The 23,368-nt window shown below is 45.1% G+C and overlaps 4 protein-coding genes across 54 annotated transcripts in view; 2 read left to right on the top strand and 2 right to left on the bottom strand.

Annotated features, from left to right (window-relative positions):
* The first annotated feature begins 202 nt into the window (after nucleotides 1–202).
* RNF39 (ring finger protein 39) lies at nucleotides 203–4,873 on the top strand. The gene is given in 4 exon segments (NM_001114168.1): nucleotides 203–769; nucleotides 2,502–2,524; nucleotides 2,736–2,827; nucleotides 4,293–4,873. Coding segments are annotated over 4 exon segments (1,263 nt in total).
* Nucleotides 4,874–5,650: 777 nt separating this feature from the next.
* Nucleotides 5,651–9,069, bottom strand: PPP1R11 (protein phosphatase 1 regulatory inhibitor subunit 11). Of its 2 annotated transcripts, XM_054685539.2 has the most exons (4): nucleotides 8,979–9,069; nucleotides 8,509–8,889; nucleotides 7,286–7,394; nucleotides 5,651–6,880 (listed from the first exon to the last, which is right to left on the bottom strand). In XM_054685539.2, exons 2-4 carry the CDS (start codon nucleotides 8,575–8,577, stop codon nucleotides 6,678–6,680), a joined length of 381 nt encoding a protein of 126 aa, XP_054541514.1. In that variant the 5' UTR covers nucleotides 8,578–8,889; nucleotides 8,979–9,069; the 3' UTR covers nucleotides 5,651–6,677. The 2 variants fall into 2 exon arrangements, with proteins under 2 accessions (XP_054541514.1, NP_001065285.1); NM_001071817.1 differs by lacking the exon at nucleotides 8,979–9,069 and having other exon boundaries at nucleotides 6,678–6,880; nucleotides 8,509–8,577.
* LOC104006775 (uncharacterized) overlaps nucleotides 8,971–23,368 on the top strand; it is a 123,070-nt gene continuing 108,672 nt past the window's right edge. For 11 of the 50 annotated variants that reach the window (XR_010157650.1, XR_010157646.1, XR_010157647.1 and 8 more), the window contains exons 1-3: nucleotides 14,768–14,865; nucleotides 14,970–15,224; nucleotides 17,779–17,854. The gene's annotated coding sequence lies outside the window, so the exon portion shown is untranslated. Of the gene's footprint in view, nucleotides 9,109–14,747; nucleotides 14,887–14,969; nucleotides 17,602–17,778; nucleotides 17,855–18,246; nucleotides 18,873–23,368 lie in introns of those variants that run through there. The other 39 variants (XR_010157630.1, XR_010157625.1, XR_010157619.1 and 36 more) reach the window with 8 other exon arrangements.
* On the bottom strand, nucleotides 11,293–14,449 carry POLR1H (RNA polymerase I subunit H). The gene is made up of 4 exons (NM_001071808.1): nucleotides 14,305–14,449; nucleotides 13,957–14,057; nucleotides 13,641–13,750; nucleotides 11,293–11,317 (listed from the first exon to the last, which is right to left on the bottom strand). The coding sequence occupies exons 1-4, from the start codon at nucleotides 14,447–14,449 to the stop codon at nucleotides 11,293–11,295; spliced, it is 381 nt and encodes a 126-aa protein (NP_001065276.1).

The raw sequence follows: 23,368 nt of genomic DNA, 5'->3' as shown, positions 1-23,368 counted from the left end.
GGGGGCTACCCTCCCCACACAGGGCTACCCCGCCCCAGAGCGCCCTCTAGTGACCGCCTTCTAGGCTCTGGGAACCAGGTGTGCTATTCTCCCCTCCCTGCTCCCCCAAACCTTACCCGGGAAGCAGGAGAACCAGATGAGGCGTTACGCAAGGCCTGGTGTTTACCTCCCGTGGGAGCCTCCTCCCTCCCTATAAAGCCTGATGTGGTGGAGAGATTTGACGAGACTGAGACTCTGGTTGAAGAGAGAGGCAATCCCAGGAGAGGGGCGGAAAGCGGCAAAAGTTAATGCGGGAGTTGGAGAGAAGGGCATCTACACAGCAAGCAGCAGGGGCGGCCCGCCATCTGCGCGCTCGAAGGCGGTCACGGTGGTCGCGGAAGGGGCGGCGTCCAGATCCTGGCTTTCCATGGATGCGCCCGAGCTGGGCCCGGGGCTGGTGGAGCGTCTGGAGCAGCTGGCGACGTGTCCTCTGTGCGGGGGCTCCTTCGAGGACCCGGTGCTTCTGGCGTGCGAGCACAGCTTCTGCCGCGCGTGTCTGGCCCGCCGCTGGGGGACTCCGCCGGCGACCGGCACCGAGGCGTCCCCCACCGCCTGTCCCTGCTGCGGCCTGCCGTGCCCCCGCCGCAGCCTGAGGTCTAATGTGCGGCTGGCGGTGGAGGTGCGAATCAGCCGCGAGCTGCGAGAGAAACTGGCTGAGCCTGGGGCCCGTGCGGGGAGACGCCGAGGGGGGCGCATCCCCACCATGGGCTGCCTGGACCTGCCCGGAGAGGTGAGGCTGGGCGCGCGTCGCGGAGTTGTTGGTGGAAGCGGGAGGTTCCCGGGGAAGCCGGGAATGGCACGGCTGGAGCCGGAGGCCCTGTGGAAGTTTAGGCAAAGGATGGGGTGGGGAGAGAAAAGCAAAGGATGAGGGGGCGAGGACCCTGGGTCCTCAAGGTGAGAGGCGCCCGGAAGGACGATGGATGGAGTTGACACTTGGTCCACAGGGGAGGAGGCTGGACCTTGTGAGAGGGGCTGGAGAGAAGAGACTGGGGAGGCAGAGAAGGGGTACCGGATAGAACGCGGAGAGCCCTGGAGTCGCCGCGAAGGGCACGGGAACTGCAGAAGTTTTGGCAGGGCAGCCGCAGGCGCCCGGGAGGAGGAGAGCTGGCGGAGGGGAGGGAGAGGCGGGCGGAAGGGAGAGCCGACCCAGCTGAGGGTGAGGAGGGGTCCTGGGAGGATGGTGGGCGAGGGCAGAACCTGCTTAGAGGAGCGGGAGCAGGAGGCTGGGCTGGTGGGTTGGGGGCGGAGAAAAAGCTGGGGAGGAGGGGACTGACAAGAGGATGGAGGAAGGGAGCAAGGGGTTGGGGCATATCCAAACCTCCCCGTAGCGTCGTGGGGGTTGGTCTCGGACTCTGGCTCAAGCTAAGCTCTGTGTTGTTTGTTATTGTTATTTCGGCTCCTCCCAAGGCCCCAGGCAGGAGCGGCCAGGGGTGGAGGCGAGGTGCGGGAGAACAGCCGCTGGGGCCTCTGGCTCCTCTCCACATCCCAGTCTTACCACCCATCTACCCCCCGCGCCTCTCCTGGGCCCCGGCTCCTTGGCCACTAACCAGCCCATTCCCTTGCCCGACCGACCCCTGGGCGTCTGGGACTCCTGACTGGCTTCTTCCCAGCAGCCAAGCTGGTCTTGGGTCTTGCTTCTGCCCTTTGAAGTCTTCATAGACCTAATTAGTCTGAGAGTAATTGGCACAATTAGGCAAATTGTTTCTCTCTCCCCCGCTCCACCATATCGGCCTGCTCCAGCCATCAGCACTAGACAGTGAAGTGGAGGGGTCGGTATCCCAGTGTTTGGAGGGGAGCATCCAGTGCCCTCTCCTGGCTCCCATAGTACTCCGTGGATCTGCTGGGCCTTTTGGGACACATTCAAGTCTAGCTGCCTCCCTGGCCAGGGTCCAGAGACACAAAGCAAAGGGCCCAATAAATGCCACTGGGCTTTTATTGCAAGAGGGGAAGCAGCTTTATTGTAAGGCTTTTATATACCAACTCTTAGCCCGAGGGCTCTGGGTGTGTGTTTGGTCTGTGTGATGGAGGGAGGAAGGGACAGATGTTTTTCTGGGATGCACTGGGGAAGGTAGATAAGGATGGGGCCGCTGAAAGAGACAGAGAATGGGACTGAGGAGGCAGCAAGGAAGGCAAGGGCTCTGAGGACAAGAAACAGTCATGGACGAGCCTGGGAAAAGAGAATTGAGAACCCTTGGGGAGTGGAAAGGGGGAGGACAGTGGGGATGGAGTTAGGAGGATGAGGGAAAAGTGATGGGGTGAGAGGAAGGAGGGATCATGAAAGGTGAAGGAGGAGAATGAGAGGGAAAGGAGCACAGGGTGTAAAGAGGTGAGATCACTCTGAAAGGTGAGGAGGGACACTGCTAACTCAGACAGAACTCACCTGAGGAGGGGAGAGATAGGGAAGGATGCCCCAGGGAATGAAGCCCAGAGCTCACATCCATGTTTGTTTCTGCCCATCCTAGGATATGAGGAAGACATGGAGACGGTGAGTTCCACTTTTCTGTTCCTTCCTTTTCTCACCAGCTGCCACAGCCATCACGTTCTCACTGGGCCGGCCCACACCTTTGTTCCCATTAATAGGCAGGTTTTCTGGGGTATAGCCTCATCCCTTCTTCCTCCAGAGATGTGAGTGGGGTATGCGTGGGGGCATTAGGATCAGAGGGCTGATTTCCTGACCCTTCCCCTCATCTGTGTAGATTTGAAGTCCCAACACCCAAGTCATCTAATTCAGAGGATGATCTCCCTGAAGATTATCCAGTGGTCAAAAACATGCTTCATAGACTGACAGGTAAGGAAAGAAGAAGGGAGGGAAGGGAATTGAATGAGAGTCTGTGTTAGATTTTCTTCCTTTTAGCCCTAAAAAGTGATCAGGTCCTTTTTGATGTCTGCATTAGTTTCCTAGTACTGCTCTAATGAAGCACCGCAAAGTAGGTGGCTGAAACAACAGACATTTATCTCAAAGTTCAGGAGGTAGAAGTCTGAAATCAAGGTGTCAGCAGTGTTGGTTCCTTCTGAGGGCCATGAGACAGAATCTGTTCCATGCCTGTCTCCTAGCCTCTGGTAGCCTCACATGTTCTTTGGGTGATAGGTCTGCACATTTTCTTTTGTATGCATCTGTCTCTGTGTCCAAATTTCCTCTTTTTGTAAGTCAGCAATCTGGATTAGAGCCCACCCTAATGACCTTCATTTTAACTTGATTACCTATGTAAAGATCCTGTTTCAAAACAAGGTAACATTCTGAGGTTTGGAGGACTTCAACCTATCTTTGTGTGTGTGTGTGGAGTGGGGGAGGGCACAGTTCAGCCTATAACAATGTCTATCCTCGATTCCTCATATTCCAGCCATTTTCCCTCTTCCTTTTTCATACATTCAAACAACAGATCCCTGAAGGTTAGGTGCCTCTCAAAAATCTCTGCTTCCACCACCTCTCGTCACTCCTCCCTGGAAGGGGACCCCAGCATCTCCTTGACCCTTCTTTCCTCACTCACTCCCAAGAAGAAGGGTGCCTCTACCCTTCTTTAAACTGCCTAGAGAAGATGGTCCACCATCTTGGTCATCCACCATCTTGCCCAGTCCAGATTGCTTCTGACACCCCTAATCCAGAAATTTTTCTTCAAAGCACCCCATACATATAAGGCCAATGGTTCTTTTTCTGGTCTCTGGCTATCACCACCTGCTCTCCTCCTCTGCCCCACAACCCCTACAGAAATAGGCCTGTCCACCCCACCCCCCCATTCCTGTGGGTGGGTGGGCTGGTTTCTCAGGATACCTTGGATTCCTCCCTGTGCCCCTCCCATTACTTGAGGTTCCAGTATCAGTATGACTTTCTCTTTAGATGAACCTTCCCCATTTTGCTGACCCAGCTCCCATGCCCCACCCCAGATGATGCAGATTGAGGTATCAGTCCTTACTCCTCCCTCGAAGTCAGATCAGCCTCACTCTTCCTCCCCCAACCCCACAAACGAGACAACCTCTCATTTGATCTTCCTGCTGTGCTCCCTGCACTGGGCCAGTACGATCCTTCCCCAGGTCCAGTTCTACAGAAGTGGTGCATCAGTACAAGGTCTGATATTGCCCAGGCCTGCTCTTCATATGCCTTCCTTCTTTTTGGTCCTGCAGTCACCTTTTGAGCTGTTGTGGGGTCACTAGCTCTCAGTCTTTTACGTGATCTTCGTTGACTATTCTCCACCCTACCCCGCCTGTGATTTAGAAAACTCTCTCATGAGGTCCTCTCCCTGCCTCCCCGTCTCCAGCCGACCTGACCCTGGACCCTGGGACCGCACACCGCCGCCTGCTCATCTCCGCCGACCGCCGCAGCGTACAACTGGCCCCACCAGGGACGCCCGCGCCCCCTGACGGCCCCAAGCGCTTCGATCAGCTCCCAGCTGTGCTGGGTGCGCAGGGCTTCGGGGCCGGCCGCCACTGCTGGGAGGTGGAGACTGCGGACGCCGCCTCCTGCAGAGACTCTTCTGGGGAGGATGAGGACGACGAGGAGAGCCACTATGCAGTGGGCGCGGCCGGGGAATCAGTGCAACGCAAGGGCTGCGTAAGGCTGTGCCCTGCGGGGGCCGTGTGGGCCGTGGAGGGCCGCGGCGGCCGCCTGTGGGCCCTCACGGCACCCGAGCCCACCCTGCTGGGCGGTGTTGAGCCCCCGCCGCGGCGCATTCGCGTGGACCTGGACTGGGAGCGGGGCCGCGTGGCCTTCTACGACGGCCGCTCACTCGACCTGCTTTACGCCTTCCAGGCGCCTGGCCCCCTGGGGGAGCGCATCTTCCCGCTGTTCTGCACCTGCGACCCTCGTGCTCCGCTCCGCATTGTACCAGCGGAAAGCTGAGTCTCGTCTCCAACTAGAAGTTTGGCCCGGCCACTGGCCCTGCAGCTGCTTTTTGGGCGTGGAATTCCCCACTCATTTCTGGGAACACATTCACATGCCCATTGCAGGAGTATTAATAGCAACCCACATTTTCCCCCCAAAATAATGAGACCTCACCTGGTCTCCACGTTTCCACATCCCTGCTCAAAACCAAATCCATTCCTGCCTTCTGGCTCTCAGAATCTTCTCTCCCCTACAGCTACTACAGTACTTCCTGACTTCTCCCATTCAAACCATTCTAGGCCTGCAATGGGGAACAGGCCCTCCCCATCAGTATTGGTAAAGTGACCATGTTTCCTACATAGAGGCTCTGCTGGTCAAATACTTGACTCCCACTCTTGCCTCTCCTAGCTCCAGAAGGGCTCAGGGACTTCCCCACAGATCTAAGGACTGGGCTACCCTGTCTGTCCACTGAGGTTTCTCCTAAAACAAGAGGCTTGACTCTGGTCTGGGCCCTGTGGCCCTCTGGGAAGCTTTGTACCTCTTTTGCGGGATCTGGGGGTGGGGAGGGACAAGCTAGTTCCCCAACTTCCTATGACTGCTTTCTATGCTCACAGCCTTTTTTCCATAAGAACCTTCTTGAAACTTCTCCCCGCACATACTCACAGAAAGGAACCAATGGTGCTATTTCCCCTCTCTCCTCCTCAACCTGGGAATACTTCAGACATCTCCAAACTCATCCTTGTGTATAGTCTCACACCCTTCCCCATAAGTATAAATGGGCCCATATTTAACACATTTTGTGATTTTGGGTTATTTATTTTGTGCATCTGTGGCAATAAATGAGATCTCAGTGGTGGTATGGATTTGACTGATCTCTGTAACTGTGTATGGCAAAAGGACCGGAAAATGAAAACCAGATCTCAGTAAGGGGTAGAGAGGGGCCAAGAGAACTGAACATCTGGGCTGCCGGAGAAATCAAAGTCTAGGAAGTAAGAGGTAAGAGTGTACTACAGGGGACATACCCCAATCTCTTTGCTCCCTCCCTCTTCCTTCCTCTCCCAGAGACCCAGGTCCCTGGGACTATATTGGATCTGTCTCTGAAGCTGAAAAACAAAAGGCGGAGGAGACAGTTGGCTCTAAGTGACCAATCTCAAGCCAGCTTTGTCAGAAATCCTAAATCACAGGAGAAGGGTGGGAAGAAAGGATATGATTATTTCTTGTTCCATTTTCCATAAGAGGTGAGAATGACAAGGACCTCTTTTCTAACTCCTCTTGAGGGTGTGAGAAGGGTTAGCAGGAGGAGAAGGGCTGGGAGCTCTGAGGTCTCCTGTAAGACCTCATATCTCACAGGCAAGGACTAAGAATTAGGATTAAATATTTTAGTGGGATAGCTCTAAACCAGGATTAGCAAGCAAAGTTAGGGCGCAAATTCCTGGAATCTGACTGGGACCCTGGCAGTGAAAGCTGGGACTGTTGAAAACCCAATTTAAGTGTTCGCTACTCATGTTGAGAGTGCAGGGCCAAGATAACTAGATCCCAGGACAGGCAGTTTGGCAGTGAGAACAAAAGGAAGACACTGGGACCAAGGTGCCTAGATCCCTCGAGAGAGAAGGGTGGGTATTGGGAGGAAAAATGAGGACTGGGGAAACCCAGGAGGCTGGGTTCTGGAATAGCAGCAAGTCAGAATTCCAGGATCTCTGTTCGTCCTCCTCTTTCTCTTCCCTCTATCAGGCAGAAGAGAGGGAAGGAGGGGGCTGGAGAAGTAGCCACATGGATACATTTAGGGCCAGACAGACATAGGAATGGTGGAGGAGAGAGGGATTTAGTGCTGCATTGGCCCTGGAGGGGGCTGGGAAGGGTCAGGAGGCTGGGGAGGGGTGGTGGGGGTCGGTCCTAGGGTTGCACGACGCCGTCCTTTGCGGTGGCCACGTACACAGTGTGTATGACCACAGCCCTCTTCTTCCTCCTCATCACTTTCCGTGGAGCTCTCGCCAAAGGCCCGAGGTTTCTCATAAATACAGCAGCCTAGATTTAGAGGGAGGAGCCCAGTTAAAGAGGAGGAAGGGTAAGATATATAGTCAGTTCCATTCCCACTCAAACTCAGTGAAAATTCCTATTTTCTCCTACCTTCCAGGATCCAGCTTCCCCAGGCCCACCCTCTGGGACTCAGGCCCCACCCCTCTTGTCCTCTTAGAGAGCCACGAATTCAAAGCCCCACTTCTCCCACCTCTGACACTTCTTGCTGTCAGACCTAGGCAATTCCAGTTCTAGCCCTTCCCTACCTCTTTCCCTGATACCACAGCACCACCAAAAAAGTGACAGAACTATGAACATCTGGGGGCTTCTGGAAAGCCAGTGGATATGAGTAGATACAAGATATGCTGAAGGGAGCCAGAACTCCAGGGCTACTGCGGGCCAACAATTACTCACATTTTGATGAGCGGCGGCCCATGTGTTCATTGTCCACAGTGTCACTTGTCCATTCTACCTTTTTCTCTGGCTTCCGTTTCCGAAGTTTGATGGTAAGGCTCCGGTTCTCCTAGAAGGTTAAGGATGAGCATACCTATCTAGTCCCCTCTTACTAACCTTTCCCACTCCCTCCCAGGGAACCTCCTCTCTTTTCTTCTTTAGCTCAATCAGTACCATAGACATAGCACCAGAGGAGCTGACAGAAGAAAAAACAGAACAGGTCTTTTACCTCAGATAGTCCCTTGAGGAATAAGTATTATTTCCTGTTCTTATACCACCAGTATAAGAGAAGACACAATTCCTAACCTAGGAAAGGTCCCAGCAACTCTTCAAAGGAAAATATAATCCTTGCTGTTTCTCCGTCTTCCTCCCCAAATCATCCTTGGTAGTATTAATACATGAAAATTATTTTTCAGTCCCCAGCACCTAATCTTTGATCTCCCTTCCTTTTTCCAGATCCCCTATTCTTTTTCTCTTAAAAAAACAAACAAAACCTCTCTCATTCTCAAGCTCCAGGCCTCTCTACCTCTTATCCACCTATTCTCTGGCATCCTGGCATCTCTAGTAGCAAGTATTACTAATCTATTAATTACTAAACTTCCTTTAATCCAAGAGTATTAAGCCCAATGCAACCTTCTCCCTTTGAAGGCAACTTAACATGTTTTTGGATAAATACTTCTTGTTTCTCCATTTACATCTTTGCTCTCTGATTTCTCAAAATACCTCTTTTCATCTCCTTTTCTTGTTTCCTCATTCCTGCCACTTCCTTTTACATTCATCCATTCAATAAATATTTATTCGAATATCAATATTGATAATATTGATAAGTTGGCCTCCAACCATGCTTTCTTACACTACCTTTGATTTCCTCCCAACATCTTCCTGGCTCCTTAATCCTCACTTTCCCTTTCGTTTATTACTTACACACATAACCACCCACCCCAAGCAGCAACACCTATATCCTAACTGTACCTCCCTATTACAAGTTCCTTGACCTGCCTCCTGCACCATCTCTGCCACTCCAAATAGCTCCAATACCTTCCGATTCTCCCAGCCCTAGATATTCAACCCCACACCTCCCATATCCCCAGGCCCAGCTCCTCCAACAACTCTTCTAATCCCTGTCCCCTCCCTCCCAGTATCTCCCAGACCCCTAAACAGCACCGCCCCCCCGCCTTTCTCACGGGCTCGGTTGTCACGGTAACCGTTGTCTCAGTGACGGTCTCGCTCAGCCCAGCCCCTGCCTCGGCCATGGCTAAGGCTCAGGACAGGGAGGAGAGGAGGAAGGGGGATGAGACACCCTTCCCTTTTTCTGTCGCTGAGGTCTAAGAGAAGCGGTATCGGATTCAGAGTGGTAGCCAGGATCCTGCACCTTCTTTATTCCCCCTCCTCCTGGGCCTCCGCTTCTCCACCCCTGGGGATAACCTGGCCAACCCCACTTCCGGCTCGCCGCTTCCGGGTGTGACGCATACTGCAGTCCCCCTTTTCCCCTTCCACGGCACCAAATGCGTCAAAGCGCAGGCGTCGCTGGATTAGTTCCGCCGTAACGTGACAGCGCGCAGGCGCTGAAAGGAAGAGAAACAAATTTGGCGGAAGGGGTGTCACTGCGGGTGTGGGTGGAGGAGGGAGAGTCTGGGGCAGCACGCGTACTCACAGCCTAGAGGAAGCAGGAGGGGCGCCCAGATGGGTATTGCCGGGCCAGACGCTGCAGAGTGGGTGTGGCGAGGGCGGAGTTGTGTGCACCAAGCTGAGTCCTGCTGCAGATTTCCGTTTGCCTTGTCTGGGTAGGTGGACCGGCGAGGAAGCTTAAGGAGCAATAGTAATGACCCTACCGTGGCCTATTTCCCTTTCCTTGTTTGGTCTGGGTTTCTCTAAAGAAAACGGGAAGTGGGAGCAGTTGGAAACACACTTAAGAGTCAAGCGATGTGGTTCTACCCCTCGCCCTGTGCCTGTAGGTGTTTGAGCAGTTCAGTTTAGTGCACGTTCAACGTGGGTTTTTTTCAGTCACTGTGCTACGCCTTGAAGATGGAGGCGCGTAAGACGCTCAGACCCTGCCTTTTAGCTCTAGTAGGAAAGACAGGCATGCTGAAAACTAACAAAAATATGAAACACTGGGGCATTAACAAATGCCATGTCTGATTTGTAAATCTGAATGTAGTTACATACTGCCAACATATTCGTTCTCTCTGGGGTGATGAGTAGGATGAAGCAGAGAAATGGTCGTAAATTACAGTATAGGCTATTTTATAAAAATATATGCACGTTTCTTAGAGAGCAAAAGAAAGTGGTAAAACAAGAACCAGGAAGGCCGACAAGTAGGTTTTTTTAGAAGAGCAGCTTAAAAAGTTGTAGATGTGTGCACTACAGGAAATGGAGTTTTGTACCGCTTGGATCTGAGGGAGTGCCAGATGAAGCTTGACAGGTAGGCAGTGGTTATATGGAAGAACCTCTATGCTTTGCTAAGAAATTAAGCTGAATCCAATCACTGTTATGGGCCAGAGAAAGGCTTAAAGTAGGGTAGAAACATGAACAGGTTTGTTTCAGATTTCAGGAGTGGGTCAGGAAAGTCAACTGCCAGAACAGTTCAAACGTACAGTGGGGAAGACTGCCCTGCCCATTCTCCAGGTTGCTGTGGGGGGTCAAACAAGATAGCTATGTTTGAGAGCTCTGAATATATATAAAGGGCCACACAATTATATGATAATTATTACAGTAACCCCTTGATCACTATTTGAGCCAAGGAATGCGGGACCTGAGTATGCATTTGTTCCCCTTGAAAGTTTTTAGTTCAAACAGAAAAAAGCAAGATATAGTTCAGCATGTCTAGTCCATTAAAAAAACCAAACACATATATAGCAACACACATATACAGAGCCACACACATATACACAAGCACAGATATACAGTATAATTTGGTTATCTCTGTGGAGTAGGATTCCTTGTGACTTTACTTTTTTCTTTCTTTCTATATAAGAATCTATTATAATAGATATACAATTCATCCTTGAACAACATAGGGGTAAGGGGTGCTGACCCTCTGAACAGCCAAAAATCCATATATAACTTTTGACTCCCCCAAAACTTAACTACTGTTGACCAGATGCCTTACCAATAACATAAACCGTTGATTAACACATTTTGTATATGTATTATATACTTATAATACATATAATCTTACAATCAAGTAAGCTAGAGAAAACATTATTAAGAAAATCATAAGGAAAAGAAAATATATTTACTATTCATTAAGTAGAAGTGGATCACATTTTCATGTTGAGTAGGCTCAGGAGGAGGAAAAGGAGGGCTTAAATGTGCTGCTATCTTATGGGTCTCAGAAGTAGAAGAAAATCCACATATATGTAGACTCAAGCAGTTCAAACCTGTGTTGTTCAAGGGTCAACTGTGTATTGTATTTATCTCAGTACTAATAAAATACTCACCTATAGTGATCACTTAGTGGCATTACTTAGTATCAGATTTTTTGTTGTCCAAATTTATATGCTAAAGAGATCTGGTTAAAATTTCTGTTAAATGTCTCACTATCCAAATTCCTAGTTTTTCTTAACCTAAACTCAGGAACCAAATAGATTTAAATAGTATGGCAATACTTACAATTGCTTTTTGTTTATATTAGCCTCATTCCTGACTCTACTTTTTTGTCCTAATTTTTCCCCCTTTTCTTTTTCATATAAATATATCTCTGTAAACTCATTTAAATTCCTTTTGGAATAAGACAGATTATAAGTAACATACATATGTCAGGGTCTTATAGAAAAATATAACTTTAATAAGGAAATTCAACTAAGGGTAGGAGTACTCCAGGAACAATGGTAATCCCCACATGATGATCTGATTCTCTTCTGGGAGCAAAACATTGCAACCAGACAGGATGGACAAGGCATCTAAAAACCCAGTATCTTTCACCTTCCGAAAGGAGGGAGGGACTGTAGAGTTGCCCAGGAAAAAGGTCAAGAGTCTTCCTTCTCCTGGAACCTATGAGGAAAGAAAGGACTTGTTATATTCACCAAAAGATGAGTTTCTAGTAGTATAAGATAAGATATGCAATCAAATAATCAAGGAAGGACTTTTATTTATGACATCATTGAGGACTGGCTCCCCTAAACAAACTTCGAATTCTAATTCCAAGACAACTAAAAATTCTGGGATTAAAAATATATCCAATGAATTATAACCTCAAAGCAAAGATTTCTTAGGACACAGAAAGCACTAGCTGTAAAAGAAAAAAAAAAGGATAAGCTGAACCTTATAAAAACTTAAAACTTCTGCTCATTTAAAGAGGGTTAAGAAAATAGGCAAGCCACACGCTGGGAAAAAAAATCTTTTTATTTTTAAATTTTTTTTTTTTGGTAAAATGACAACCAGTGATAGGAAAAAAATACTTTTAAAAGATATATCTGACTATGAATATTTTTAATCCTTTGATGAGATGGCAAGAAAGTAAAGGCAATCTGCACACTGGTTAAAAGTTCTGTAAAACCAGAAATCGAGACAGGGAAGTTAAAACTAATGTCCCTATGAAACGTGACAGTGACACTATGGTGCCCTTTATACTGTTGTGACAGTCACTGGAAGCATAGGAAATGAGGGACAAAATGTATAAGGTCTGATAGGAGATCCCGTGCATAAATTTGGGAACTGCAAAAGGCTGCCCTTTCTTGTAAAAGTGAACAAGAAAAGAAAAAATTCAACTCTATAGAAGGGGAATTTGACTGTCTCAGTAGGTAGAAAGAGAGAAAACTCTCTCCTGAGAATTTCTAACCATAAGCTAGCCCTTACATGGATTTGCAGCTCAAATTCATACTATCTGTCTGCTCCAAAAAACATGAAGCCAAGAATTTATTTAAAGTAATTCCAGCTTGATAGTGCTTCAAGGCACCTAGAAAAGAAACACAAATGCTGAGAATACAGCACTCGCCCAAGGCCTCAAAGAATTCCTACAGTTCAAGTTCTAAAAAACTCGAATTTATAGTCAAAAATCACAAAACAAAGAAAAAAAGCACTATGAGAGAGACAGCAGAAACAAAAGACAGCAGCATCAGACACACAAAATCCACAGATATCAGAATTATGAGACATAGAATATAATAACCATATTTAATATTTTAAATATATAAAGAATAATAAAAGGAACAATTTAAAATATGATTAAAGAACTGATAATTATTTAAAAATTGAGATTTGAAAAGTAATTAAATAGAACTCTAAATAATAACAATAGTAAAAAATAATAATACTTGAAATAAACTGAAGACAGAATTAGTGACATGGAAGAGGGACCTGAAGAAATTACTGAGAAGGTGGCATAAAGAGAAAAGCGATTGAAAATATGAAAAGGTGAGAGAAATGGAGGACAGAAGAGAGAAACCTCTTTCTAGTAACTAATTCGAGGTCCAGAATGTGAGGACTGAGAACACGGGGGAAAGAGAATATTAAAAGAGATGATGGCTGATAATTTTCCAAGGTTGATGAAAAAAAAATCCACTCTCAGTTTCAGAAAGTCCAACAAATCCCAAACAGAATAAAAGAAAATCGTATTTTGATATACTATAGTGACTGCAGAACACCAAAGACAAAAATGAGGTCTTAAAAGCATTCAGAAAGCCCATGTTCTCTAAATCATGTGTGACTAAGTCTCTCCAAAGAAAGCTACCTTGACTGCGGTTGAAGACTGCAGTATAAGATGCTGACCACTAAACAATACCTGCTTCTTATGTTGTTTTTTTTTTTTCTTCATTTCCTTTTAAATATCCTAAAAGTAGGTCAGGCGGGGTGGCTCATGCCTGTAATCCCAGCACTTTGGGATGCTGAGGTGGGTGGATCACTTGAGCTCAGAAGTTCAAGACCAGCCTGGGAAACATAGAGAAACCCCATCTCTACTAAAAATACAGAAAAAAAAAAAAAAAAAAAAAAGCCAGGCGTGGTGGCATGTGTCTGTGGTCCCAGCTACTTTGGAGGCTGAGGTGGGAGGATTACCTGAGCCCAGGAGGCGGAGGTTGCAGTGAGCCAAGATTGCCTCACTGTACTCCAGGCTAGGTGACAGAGCGACACCCTGTCAAAAAAAAAAAAAAAAAAAAAAAAAAAAAAATCCTAAAAGGTTTATTTCACTGGTTATAAAAAGGTTTAAAAAAGTGTAACTTAAAAAAATAAAAAACAACTACAAATCTCCCTATTACCAGAACTGCACAGAAATAAGGGATGGGACCAAGGGAAACGGCCATTTAGTACAAAAAAATAAATCACTGGATTTGTTTAGTTAGCAAACAGACTGAGCAGAGGGAGGGGAAAGAATACCCACTTGCAGTTGGTACAGGTGTAGAAGACAGTTTGCCCTTCATCGGCTGAACGCATCTGTCTGGTGTGGTATGCCATTCCTTCATGACCACATCGAGGGCAGCGCCTGTCAACCTGGGAAGAAACTGGTGGGTTAGGGAGGCCTGGTCATATCCCCTTACTTCCCACAGGAATCAGGCGATCACGCCTCTCAAACGTCGATGGTTTACATCTCTTTTCCCTCTTGGAATTGGGCACAAAACTCTCCAGCGCTTTGCAATCACTCCTCAATTTCTTTCCTACCCACCTTATGGAGCCAGTTCTTGATCTCATTAGCTTACCACAGGTCCCTGGCACTCAGGCCCTTCCTCCACCGACATAGGCATGGCTGTCCCCAGTTGGTGGAACACAACCGAAGTCTTCACAACCTTCCCCTCAAAGTCTGCACAGGCAAGTAAGAACTGGTTATGGAGACAACCAGAGAGAGCTGACATCGGAAACCTCCCCTTTCCCCTGGCTGGTTAGGCCAGGAGGCCCTACATCCTTTCCCTCAGTTTTCGTCGCTAGACCAAATGTACAACCGCCTGATGTCCTGCTCTAGGATCCCCTCCTCAACCCAACCGATCTTGAGTTCCCTAAGCTTCCGACCCTGCGCCCTCCGCCAGGACCCCTGCGTACAAGCCTCTCACCCCGAACGTTGATGTTGAAGCCACAGCGAATACAGGTGACCGTATCCTGAGCCCCGGGCAGAGGCAGGACCGAGCCGCAATCTGAACAGAAATCCAGGTCCGACTGAAAGCTGGAGCAAGTATTGGCGAGGTCCATGACAGACATGCGGTCGGGTCTGAGGAGGGAGTTGGAAGTTTATTAACAAAAGAAGAGTTCCTGTCCCAGAGGTCGTAACTATTCTGTCCTAGGACCTAGGAGTATATAACCCGAACCCTCCTGCCACGCACGCCTCCTGCCTCTGCGACCAAGGAGCCGAAACGCCCGGAATTCCCAGACAGCTTCGGGTACTAAAGGACTTGGAACCCTTTCCAGGGGCCGGTGAGAGGAGTTAACCAACTCCGTGGGCTAGAGCGCCAGCTCTGCGCCCGCGGCGGGGCAGCGAGATAGAGCCGGCTAGAGCGTCAGGCTTTCGCGCTGACGATTGGCTGTGACGTCATAATTAATTGCGAACCGTGTCTCGGGAGCGTTAGAGATGGAGACTAACGTCTTCCAAGGGAGATTGCGTCTTCACTTTCACCCTGGTACTGAGAGGCACAAAATTGGTAACCAATGCTGCGCTTCCAGCAAATTTTCCCACCAGCACCCAATCCTGGGAGATTTATTCTCTTTGTCTCACATCCTACAGGAACGCAGTCGCGGGGTATATCCCCCTGAAAACCGTACGTTGCCAAATAATGATTTCTTTGGATTAGAGAACTACAACTCCCCTGGGTCCTGAGCCGGTATTTCCCTCTTGCGGCTGCACCGTAGTTAAAAACAAAGCTACGTGTTCTGGGACGTATAGTTCTAGCGTTCCTTGGGTCCCGCTGGCGAGCGTGGGCTTTCTGCAGCTGGCAACCGGCCTCGTGCTTTGCGGACGGTTCACTGCGCTTGGAAAGGGGTGAGTCGGCTTTTTGAGGGACAGCAAGTGGTGAGAGTGAAGGCAGGAGGAATGCTTAGTCCCACGGGACGAAAGGAAGCAGGGATGAAGTGGGACACTTGAGAAGGGGTTCAGGACTTTGGAGGTGGTGGAACAGAAGAGCTTGGGGCTGCCTCTCCTTCGACTCCTGCCAGATAAGTGAGGCTAGCAGTAGTCAAGAAAGCTCATTAAGTGGGATTTCATAAGACTTAGGTCGAGTTTGGCTTTTAGTTGTGCCTGCCGCCTATCGAACTCTTAATTCATTATCGTCATCCGTTAAGTGGACAGCTGACATTTCCCTGATCTTTTATAAAACATGAGAATAAGTATCTTTGGGAAATCTTTCTATTTTCATTAATCTGTAACTTATATTCCAAGTAGAAACTTTCCCTGAAGGGGCAGCTTGTAGTTGTTTACTAGTTTCCTGCTAGCCCTCCCACCACCATCCACTCTGATAGCTGTGCTAAGTTCCTTCATATAAAAGTTCTGGAGCCATCACTGTTTTCTCCTGTGAAGGACACAAGCTGTAGTCTTTTCGCTGGGAGAGGCTCCCATCTGCCTTTCTCTGTAATAATGGAGAGAACGCCATAGTGAAAGGGTTAAAACTCAGCAAACTGCTGAAGAGTGACAAGCCCTATCACTTAACTGTGAAATTGCTTGTTATTCTGTCTTACAAAGGGAGACGTGTTGTTGAGCTGATTGTTGTAGACAGTTTTTATTCTCACTTATCTGTGTGTCTCCTTTGAAAATGGAACTTGAAATTCTACCCTCCTCAGTTTTCTGTTTTTAATTTGAAAAACAGCCAACATCCCCTGTGAATTGCAGTAAAGGAACAAAGCATTAAAAGGCATATCCTTTTCCCAACAAAAGCTCACAGTCTAATCAGTAAAGTATTTATTGAGCAACTATGCCAGGTTTTGAGCTGAGGCTGAGCCTGCAAAGTTGAAATCTGTGTTCTCTGACCTCAAGGAACATGAATGAATAATTAGAATATAATAAAACTGTGCTAGTGGGTACAAAATGTGAGAGCCCAGAACATGCATATAAAGCAAACATATCTGTAAACTTCAAGGAAGACTGGGAAATGGTTTAATAAAAATAGATACAATGTTATGGCAGATATTTAAAAAGACGCTCAGATATTATGTGTCAAGGATCATCAGCAATCAGCAAATCATTAATTTTGAGAACTTGGGATCACAGACTCTAATGTTAAGTATTGTGCTAGAAGCCATGTACAGAGAAGTAAAAGTAAGATGATCATACGTTTACAATCTCAAAATAAGCTTACGTAGACAAATAAGAATGTTCCTAAGAGGTCAGTGAGACCAAATATTTGATATCAGATCCTTTCCAACAATATAGAGGCATCATATTTGTAGATATAAATTACAGTTTTCATTCCTTATGAGCCTAAATTTCAGCATCAAAATGTTAAAAGTGATATGTGAATACAGATATCACAGTGTAAACCACGATTAATTTTCAAATGAGTTGTAGAATTAAAATATGTCAAGTATTTAGAGGAAGGGAAGATCACTGACAGAGTAGACTGGAAAGACTTTATAATCAGGAGCTTGACCTGTGAAGGACAGATAGATAGAATTTATTGAGAACTTACCAAGCTGTTTACATCTAATTCATATTTGTTCTTTATAACCCTGAGAGGCAGATTTTTGTCTTACATCTCCATTTTATAGATGAGAAAGCTGACAGAAGTTACTTGCCCTGAGTCACACACCTAGGAAGTGGTAGAATTAGATTTCAGATCTAGCTCTGTCAGACTGTAAAGACCATCCTTTGAACTGTAAATGGTATAAAAGGCATACAGAGGAAATGCCAGGCATCCTCAGTGGCTTAAATACGACATCACAGTAAACTCAGGCTAGACCAGGGATGACACATAAAAGTTGATAGTTTTCATTTGTGTTGCCATCAGCCTCCTCTATAAATAAACCCAGAGTAACCACAAATTGCCATCCTGAGGGGTTCAACAGGGAATAGTCTCATAATGGATTTAGAGTGAAGGATGATTGGCATTGTTAGTCAGGCAAGCAGAGGGCTGAGCAGTCAAATAAGAACAGAATTTCAGAACAAAGGATTAGAGGGCAGAAATGCTGTATGTGCTGATAGAGTCAGAGAGGGCCCGGATCAAGAAACTGCAGGAAGAGAAAACTAGAAACCTAGAATCGTCTAGAAAACTAGAACCTACAATCGTCTCAGAACACAAAGGAAGCTTGAGGACTGAGCAGACTGACATAGATGTACTTGGACAACACCTCACCAAGGAGCATGTCTCTTCCCACTCACAATCCCCAATACAAGATTCACAGTGGTTCACGCTGAGTCCACAGGAAAAGTATGCTTGTTCATATGAAAGGAAAGATCCTCGTATTAAAAGAGCATTCATTATTTTCTACCATAGGAATACAGTGGTTTCCCATAGGGGAAGTGGCCCTGCTGTAGTCCTCCCTATTAGCAGATTTGTTCTGACACCTCCTACATTTGAATCTACCTTGGCTTTTTTATCTTCCAGATTGGCCTGGGGTACATCATCTAAAGATCCTAGGATTGCTGCAGGTCAGCAGTCTCCACTGGAAAAAAAGATCTTGGTAAGTAAATTATCTTCACATCATACAGTTTGGAACTACACAGACAAGGAATCTTAGGTTTAAAATCCTTCTGCCCAAGTGACACATTCAGGTAGTATGTCTACACTGGCAAATGTTACCCAGCTATATCCACAGTTGCAAGACAAAGTATCATTTTTGGAAACTTCCAACACCATACATTTTTAAACCTAGTTACTGATTTGTGGTGGTGAGTACTTAATACTTTCAGAGCTCCCAGGCTCACCTGGGAGTGATGGGAATAAAATAACAACTAAGCTAAAAAGCATGTAGCTTTTCCTGGTGTCATTTGGGAGGGTGGGCTTGGCTCCTGTTTAAATGTGTTCAAAGGAAAAAGATGATCACATTATAAATTTCTGACTTCACTTTGACAGAATCTAGGTGGTGTGCATACAACAGCAGCAAGACAGTTGATAATTCAGAAATATCAGGAGGAGTGTGAAATACTCTGTAGGGACAAGCTGTTTCTCTTGACTACTGGCTTGCCAAAGCAGAGTCTTATTATAATAAAATAATAGTGGAAATGATGAAAGAAGAGACAGGCAATGAAATCAAGAAAAAAATGGAGGAGAAAACAACCCAAAGCGTAGAAGGACTAAAACAGTACTGTTTGGTACCTGAGAGAGAGATGAAACACATAGAAAGGCACATACATCAAACAGGAAAGGCTGGAGAATTTAAGAACAAATCATTTAGACAAGTACTACAACCCCCCAATGAAACAAAATTACCAAAAATTATGCCAGAAGGGCATGGCATCCAGAACGCACAGAGAAGAAAGCAGGTAAATGAGAGGGAACAGATGCAGACTAAGGATCACCAGGAACGCATGATTCGAGGGAGAGAACTTGCAGAACAAAGACTCAAGGAGAGAATCTTCAGAAGAAGCCAGAGCCAGCTACTTACATATGAGAAGCATGAGAGAGTAAAAGAGATAAAGGAGTTTGAAAGAGTTATTGCATATCCTCTTTTCCAACCATGCAGTAGAAGTCGGATTAAAGTGAGTATTCTTATGGATAAGTCTCAGAATGGAGAGAAGGTGAATACAATTGTGAAACCATATCAAAGAAAATTCTTGGCAATGCCACCCTTTTTAAGAAGTCAAATAGGAAAAATAAGAGATTAAAGTTTCAATGCTGTTATGATAAAATCATATCTCTTAAGTGAACCCTTTTTTTTTTTAAATGCTCGTTCTCTCCAGGGTTCAGTGAATATTCCCATTTGTATCAGATACAGATAGATAGTTCTGGACTTGAAAATTAGCTTAACTATTTTTAGTTGACTTGCATTTGTTCAAGTTGCATATCCTTTCTAGTGTTCAGTGTCCTCATCTTTAAAATGGCAATAATATTTGATGGCATTTATGGAAGGACTGTTGTTTTTGTGAAGTGTAGGTATGTATTAGTTGTTTCATAAATGTTAGTTTCCCCACTTGGAAAGACCGGGGTTGGGCAATGGTGGTGAATAAAGAATTATTCTAATCTACTTCTCTTATTCTCCCTGCTCCCAGCCCTCCAAGGTTATTTTGATGAGATTGCTATAGTTTAGTATATGGTCTTTAATGTCATACCTTCATCAGATAACTACTAGCCAGCCCCTAAAAGTGTAACTTGCTCTGTGCAATTTATTTGAATGAGAAACTTAATTTTGAGAGCCTCCTACATGCTAGGCATTATGTTAGTTACTGAAGGTGAATAAAGAGAAGTCTCTGCCCTTGAATAATTTTCAACTAATGGCATAGATCACTCTATAAACAGATAATGTAGTAAAGGTTACAATAGAAAGGTACAGGGTGCTTTACAAAGGACGGATTCTAACCTGGCCCAGGTGAGCAGGGTGAAAAGGAGGAAGGTTAGGGAAGGGAGTATTATAGTCTGTCATGTTTCTTCCAGCTTTTTTTGTCACTTCCTATCACCCACTTAAGCAAGACCTTCCTAATGCTTGGATCCACTCGGGGATAATCAAACTCAGCCTTTCTCAAACTCATGTTTTTGGCACTCATTGATAAATCAGAAAACAAATTTATAAATTTAGTGAGAATTACAGTTGTCAAGCAGAATGAAATTTGTGTTTTCTAGTCAGTTTATTTTCTTCCCAGATACCAGAAAGTTGGGAAAGCAGGGGTTCAGAGTTGGTAAGCAGAGAAGCAAATAAATGGAAATAGATGCCCTCAAGAATATTATGCTTAAGTTGTGATAATTCTGATGCCCACCTTGCTTTACTAGCAGAACACCCTTTACCCTGGATACTGCTAGGTCAGCCACTGATACAAATGTTCTGTGTCTGTGCTCCTCAGTACAGTAGCCCTTGCTACACGTGGCTGTTGAGGCATTTAAAATGTGGCTGGTGCAGCTGTGGAATGGAATGTTTAATTGAATTTCATTTAAATTTAAATTGCCACATGTGGCAAGTGACTACCCTGTTGCACAGTGTAGCACTGGATAAATAATAACTTCTGTGTTCTAGATTCCAGTCCCACCATTAGCTTTCTGTTTTTGACAGTGTTTGCTGGTATGATAGGTCACTGTTCATTTTACATTACTATCAGTTTAGTTTCCTTTGCATTTCAGAGGCTCCCTAATCCCTTAAAGAGATTTAAAAATCAATGTAGACCACTTCTGTGTGAAAATAAGATGACTGAATTTGCTTTGATTGGAATTAGGAACTGACCTCTCTTTGCTAGTTCTGGAATTTGGCCAGGATGCACATCAAAATCTCATTCCTACCCTCCTGATTTGCCTCATGGAAACTTCGTTGCTGTGTCTGTTCTCTGGTCCTCTATTGCTATGTCTCAGCTTTAGATTCTATGTTTTGCATAGAAATGGGTCATCAGAATGCAACAGGCACAAGACTTAGAAGTGCAAATCAGTAGGGTAATGACAAGCCCTTTGAGCTGAGTGGGACTGAAAAGTAACCTAACATATAACCTATTAGTAATTGTTTACCATGAAGGTTTTCAGTGCTGGACACACAAATTGCTGAGTTCAGCTGCCCTCTTTCCCCTCCAAATCTAGCATAAAAGCAACTGGTGCTCTCAGGGCAATTTCACACCTAATATGGCTAAGAATAAAAGTCTATGTTTCAGGAACTCAGTTTGTCCAAACCTGCATCCATCATCTACCTCAAATTATATCCACCTTTTCATTTCTTTGCACTGTGTCTGCTTAAATCTTGAGTCACACTTAATGTTTTTTTTTTTTTGGTCTTTTTTCTTTTTAATGTGAAATAGAATATACAATACACAAATGAAAATGTATATTTAGAAGAACAATAATAAATGTCCAGGTGCCCGTTGCTCAGACTGAGAAATGGAACATTACTACATCCCAGGAGCCTCGTATGCTCTCATTCATATCTCTCTCCCCCGCAGCCAGAGGCAACCACTATCCTGAATTTTGTATAACTGTCACCTAGCTTTTATAGATTTTACTGTCTGTGTATCCCTAACAATTGCTTATTTATAGCCTTTATATAAATAGAATTATACTGTATATGACTGACTACTTTTGCTCATTATTATTTTTGGATTCATCCATGTTGATATGTGACACTGTAGTTCATTTCCATGACATGAATATGCCACAACTTAATTATGTATTCTGTTGATGTCATTTGGTTGTTTCCAGTTTTTGTTTTATTTTTCTTTTAAAAATGATACTTAGATAAACATTACTTTAACATGTTTAATCTTATGTTCTGGTGCCTGTGTACTAGATATATATATGATATATAAATTGTGGTACATTTATTTGACAGGCCTGATCTTGAAGCCTGTTAGATTTCTGTTCCTTTGTGGCATTATGCCTGTAAGCCTGTTCTGTAGAGTCTGGCACATGTTAGCCTCTTAATAGATATTTGTTGAAAGAAAGGACATTTGTTAACTGCTGGAGACAGAACTGTGTCAGGCAGAGCCAGGACCAAAATACAGAAATAGCTGATAACAGACCACTTTACCTTTTTACTCATCTTGTCCAGGTACAATCATAGTCAACCTCTGTTTATGCTTATATTTCAGTTGAGGTACTAAAATATTTGTTTACTTAGTTGGTTTTCAGTGAGCTTCCAGTACAGAATTTGTGTCTCTTTCTGTCACTTTTCCCAAAACTTTCACTCCACTGCCTTCTAGAAAAGATCACCCACATGTCGTCTCCTCAAGGCACCTGCAGCACTAAAGTTTTATTTCTGAACAAAAGGGTCCCCAGAGAAGGAGACAAGGAGTCTCCTTTCAGTACGAGGTTGCTGGAGTCCCTAGAGGGTCAAAGGCTGTGTAATAACAGTTCCTTCTTGTCTGCTGGACAAAAGCTTCTGAGCCCTCAAGCACCCTGTTACTTAGTTCTGATAGAGTACTGAGTTTGGAAATGGCAGAGTGGGGACCCAAAACAAATCTCCCAATTCCAAATTCAGTTTTATCCACCTTTTCAAATAAGATTAAAAAATGTTAATGTCTGTTGATTTGTGTGTGTTGAACCACTCTTGTATCCCTGGGATGAATCCCAATTAATTGTGGTATATTTTTGATATGTTGTTGGATTCAGTTTGCTAAAATTTTGTTCAGGATTTTTGTGTATATTTTCACTAGGAAGATTGGCCTGTAATTTTCTTTTTTTTTGTATTCTTCTCTGCTTTTGGTATCAGGGTAATGCAGGCTTCATAAAATGAGTTAAGAATAATTCCTTCCTCTTCAGTTTTTAAAAAATATTTTGAGAAGTATTGGTATTAATTTTTCTTTGTATGTATGGTAGAATTTGACAGGAAAGCCATCTGGTCCTGGGCTTTTCTTTATTGAGACACTTTTAATTACTGATTCAGTCTTATTACTCATTGTTGGTCTGTTCAAGTTTTCTATTTGTTCCTGGTGAAACGTCTACAAAAATTACAAAAATTAGCTGGGTGTGGTGGCATGTGCATGTAGTCCCAGCTACTTAGGGGGCTGAGGCAGGAGGATCGCTTGAACTTCAGGAGGTTAAGGCTGCAGTGAGCTGGTATTGCGCCACTGTGTTGCAGCCTGGGTGACAAAGTGAGACCCTATCTCAAAAATAAAAAAAATTCATATGGAACCACAAAAGAGCCCCATCCAATAGTTAAGCTATAGTAATAGCTTTGTAACTGTTATAGTAGAAACCAAGTCATCATGGTATTGGCCTAAAACAGACACATAGACCAATGGAAAGAATAGAGAACCCAGAAATAATTTCATGTACTTACAGCCAACTGACTTTCAACAAAGGCACCAAGAAAGGACACCCTTTTCAATAAATGGTGCTGGGAAAACTGGATATCCATATGCAGAAGATTGCAGCTAGGCTCATATCTCTTACCATATTAAAAAATCAACCAAAAATGGATTAAAGGCTTAAATGATAGATCCGAAACTATGAAACTACTAAAAGAGAATATAGGGGAAATGCTCAAGAACATTGGTCTAGGCAAAGATTTTATGGTTAAGACATCAAAAGCATAGGCAACAACAAAAAAAAGTAAGCAGGTGGGACTATA

The sequence above is a fragment of the Pan troglodytes genome, chromosome 5 (assembly GCF_028858775.2).
Source record: "Pan troglodytes isolate AG18354 chromosome 5, NHGRI_mPanTro3-v2.0_pri, whole genome shotgun sequence".
NCBI lineage: Eukaryota > Metazoa > Chordata > Mammalia > Primates > Hominidae > Pan > Pan troglodytes.
Note: the sequence above shows the minus strand (reverse complement) of the source record. Positions and strands in the feature narration are given on the sequence as shown.

Excerpts from the sequence above, each read along its gene's own strand:
- PPP1R11 (XM_054685539.2), bottom strand. The coding sequence starts at position 8,577 with ATGGCCGAGGCAGGGGCTGGGCTGAGCGAGACCGTCACTGAGACAACG. Across the intron at positions 7,395-8,508 it reads TTACCGTGACAACCGAGCCC|GAGAACCGGAGCCTTACCAT; the intron begins GTGAGAAAGGCG and ends TTAACCTTCTAG. Across the intron at positions 6,881-7,285 it reads GGGCCGCCGCTCATCAAAAT|GCTGCTGTATTTATGAGAAA; the intron begins GTGAGTAATTGT and ends CTCTAAATCTAG.
- POLR1H (NM_001071808.1), bottom strand. The coding sequence starts at position 14,449 with ATGTCTGTCATGGACCTCGCCAATACTTGCTCCAGCTTTCAGTCGGAC. Across the intron at positions 13,751-13,956 it reads CTGAGTGCCAGGGACCTGTG|GTTGACAGGCGCTGCCCTCG; the intron begins GTAAGCTAATGA and ends GTTTCTTCCCAG. Across the intron at positions 11,318-13,640 it reads TACACCTGTACCAACTGCAA|GTTCCAGGAGAAGGAAGACT; the intron begins GTGGGTATTCTT and ends CTTTCCTCATAG.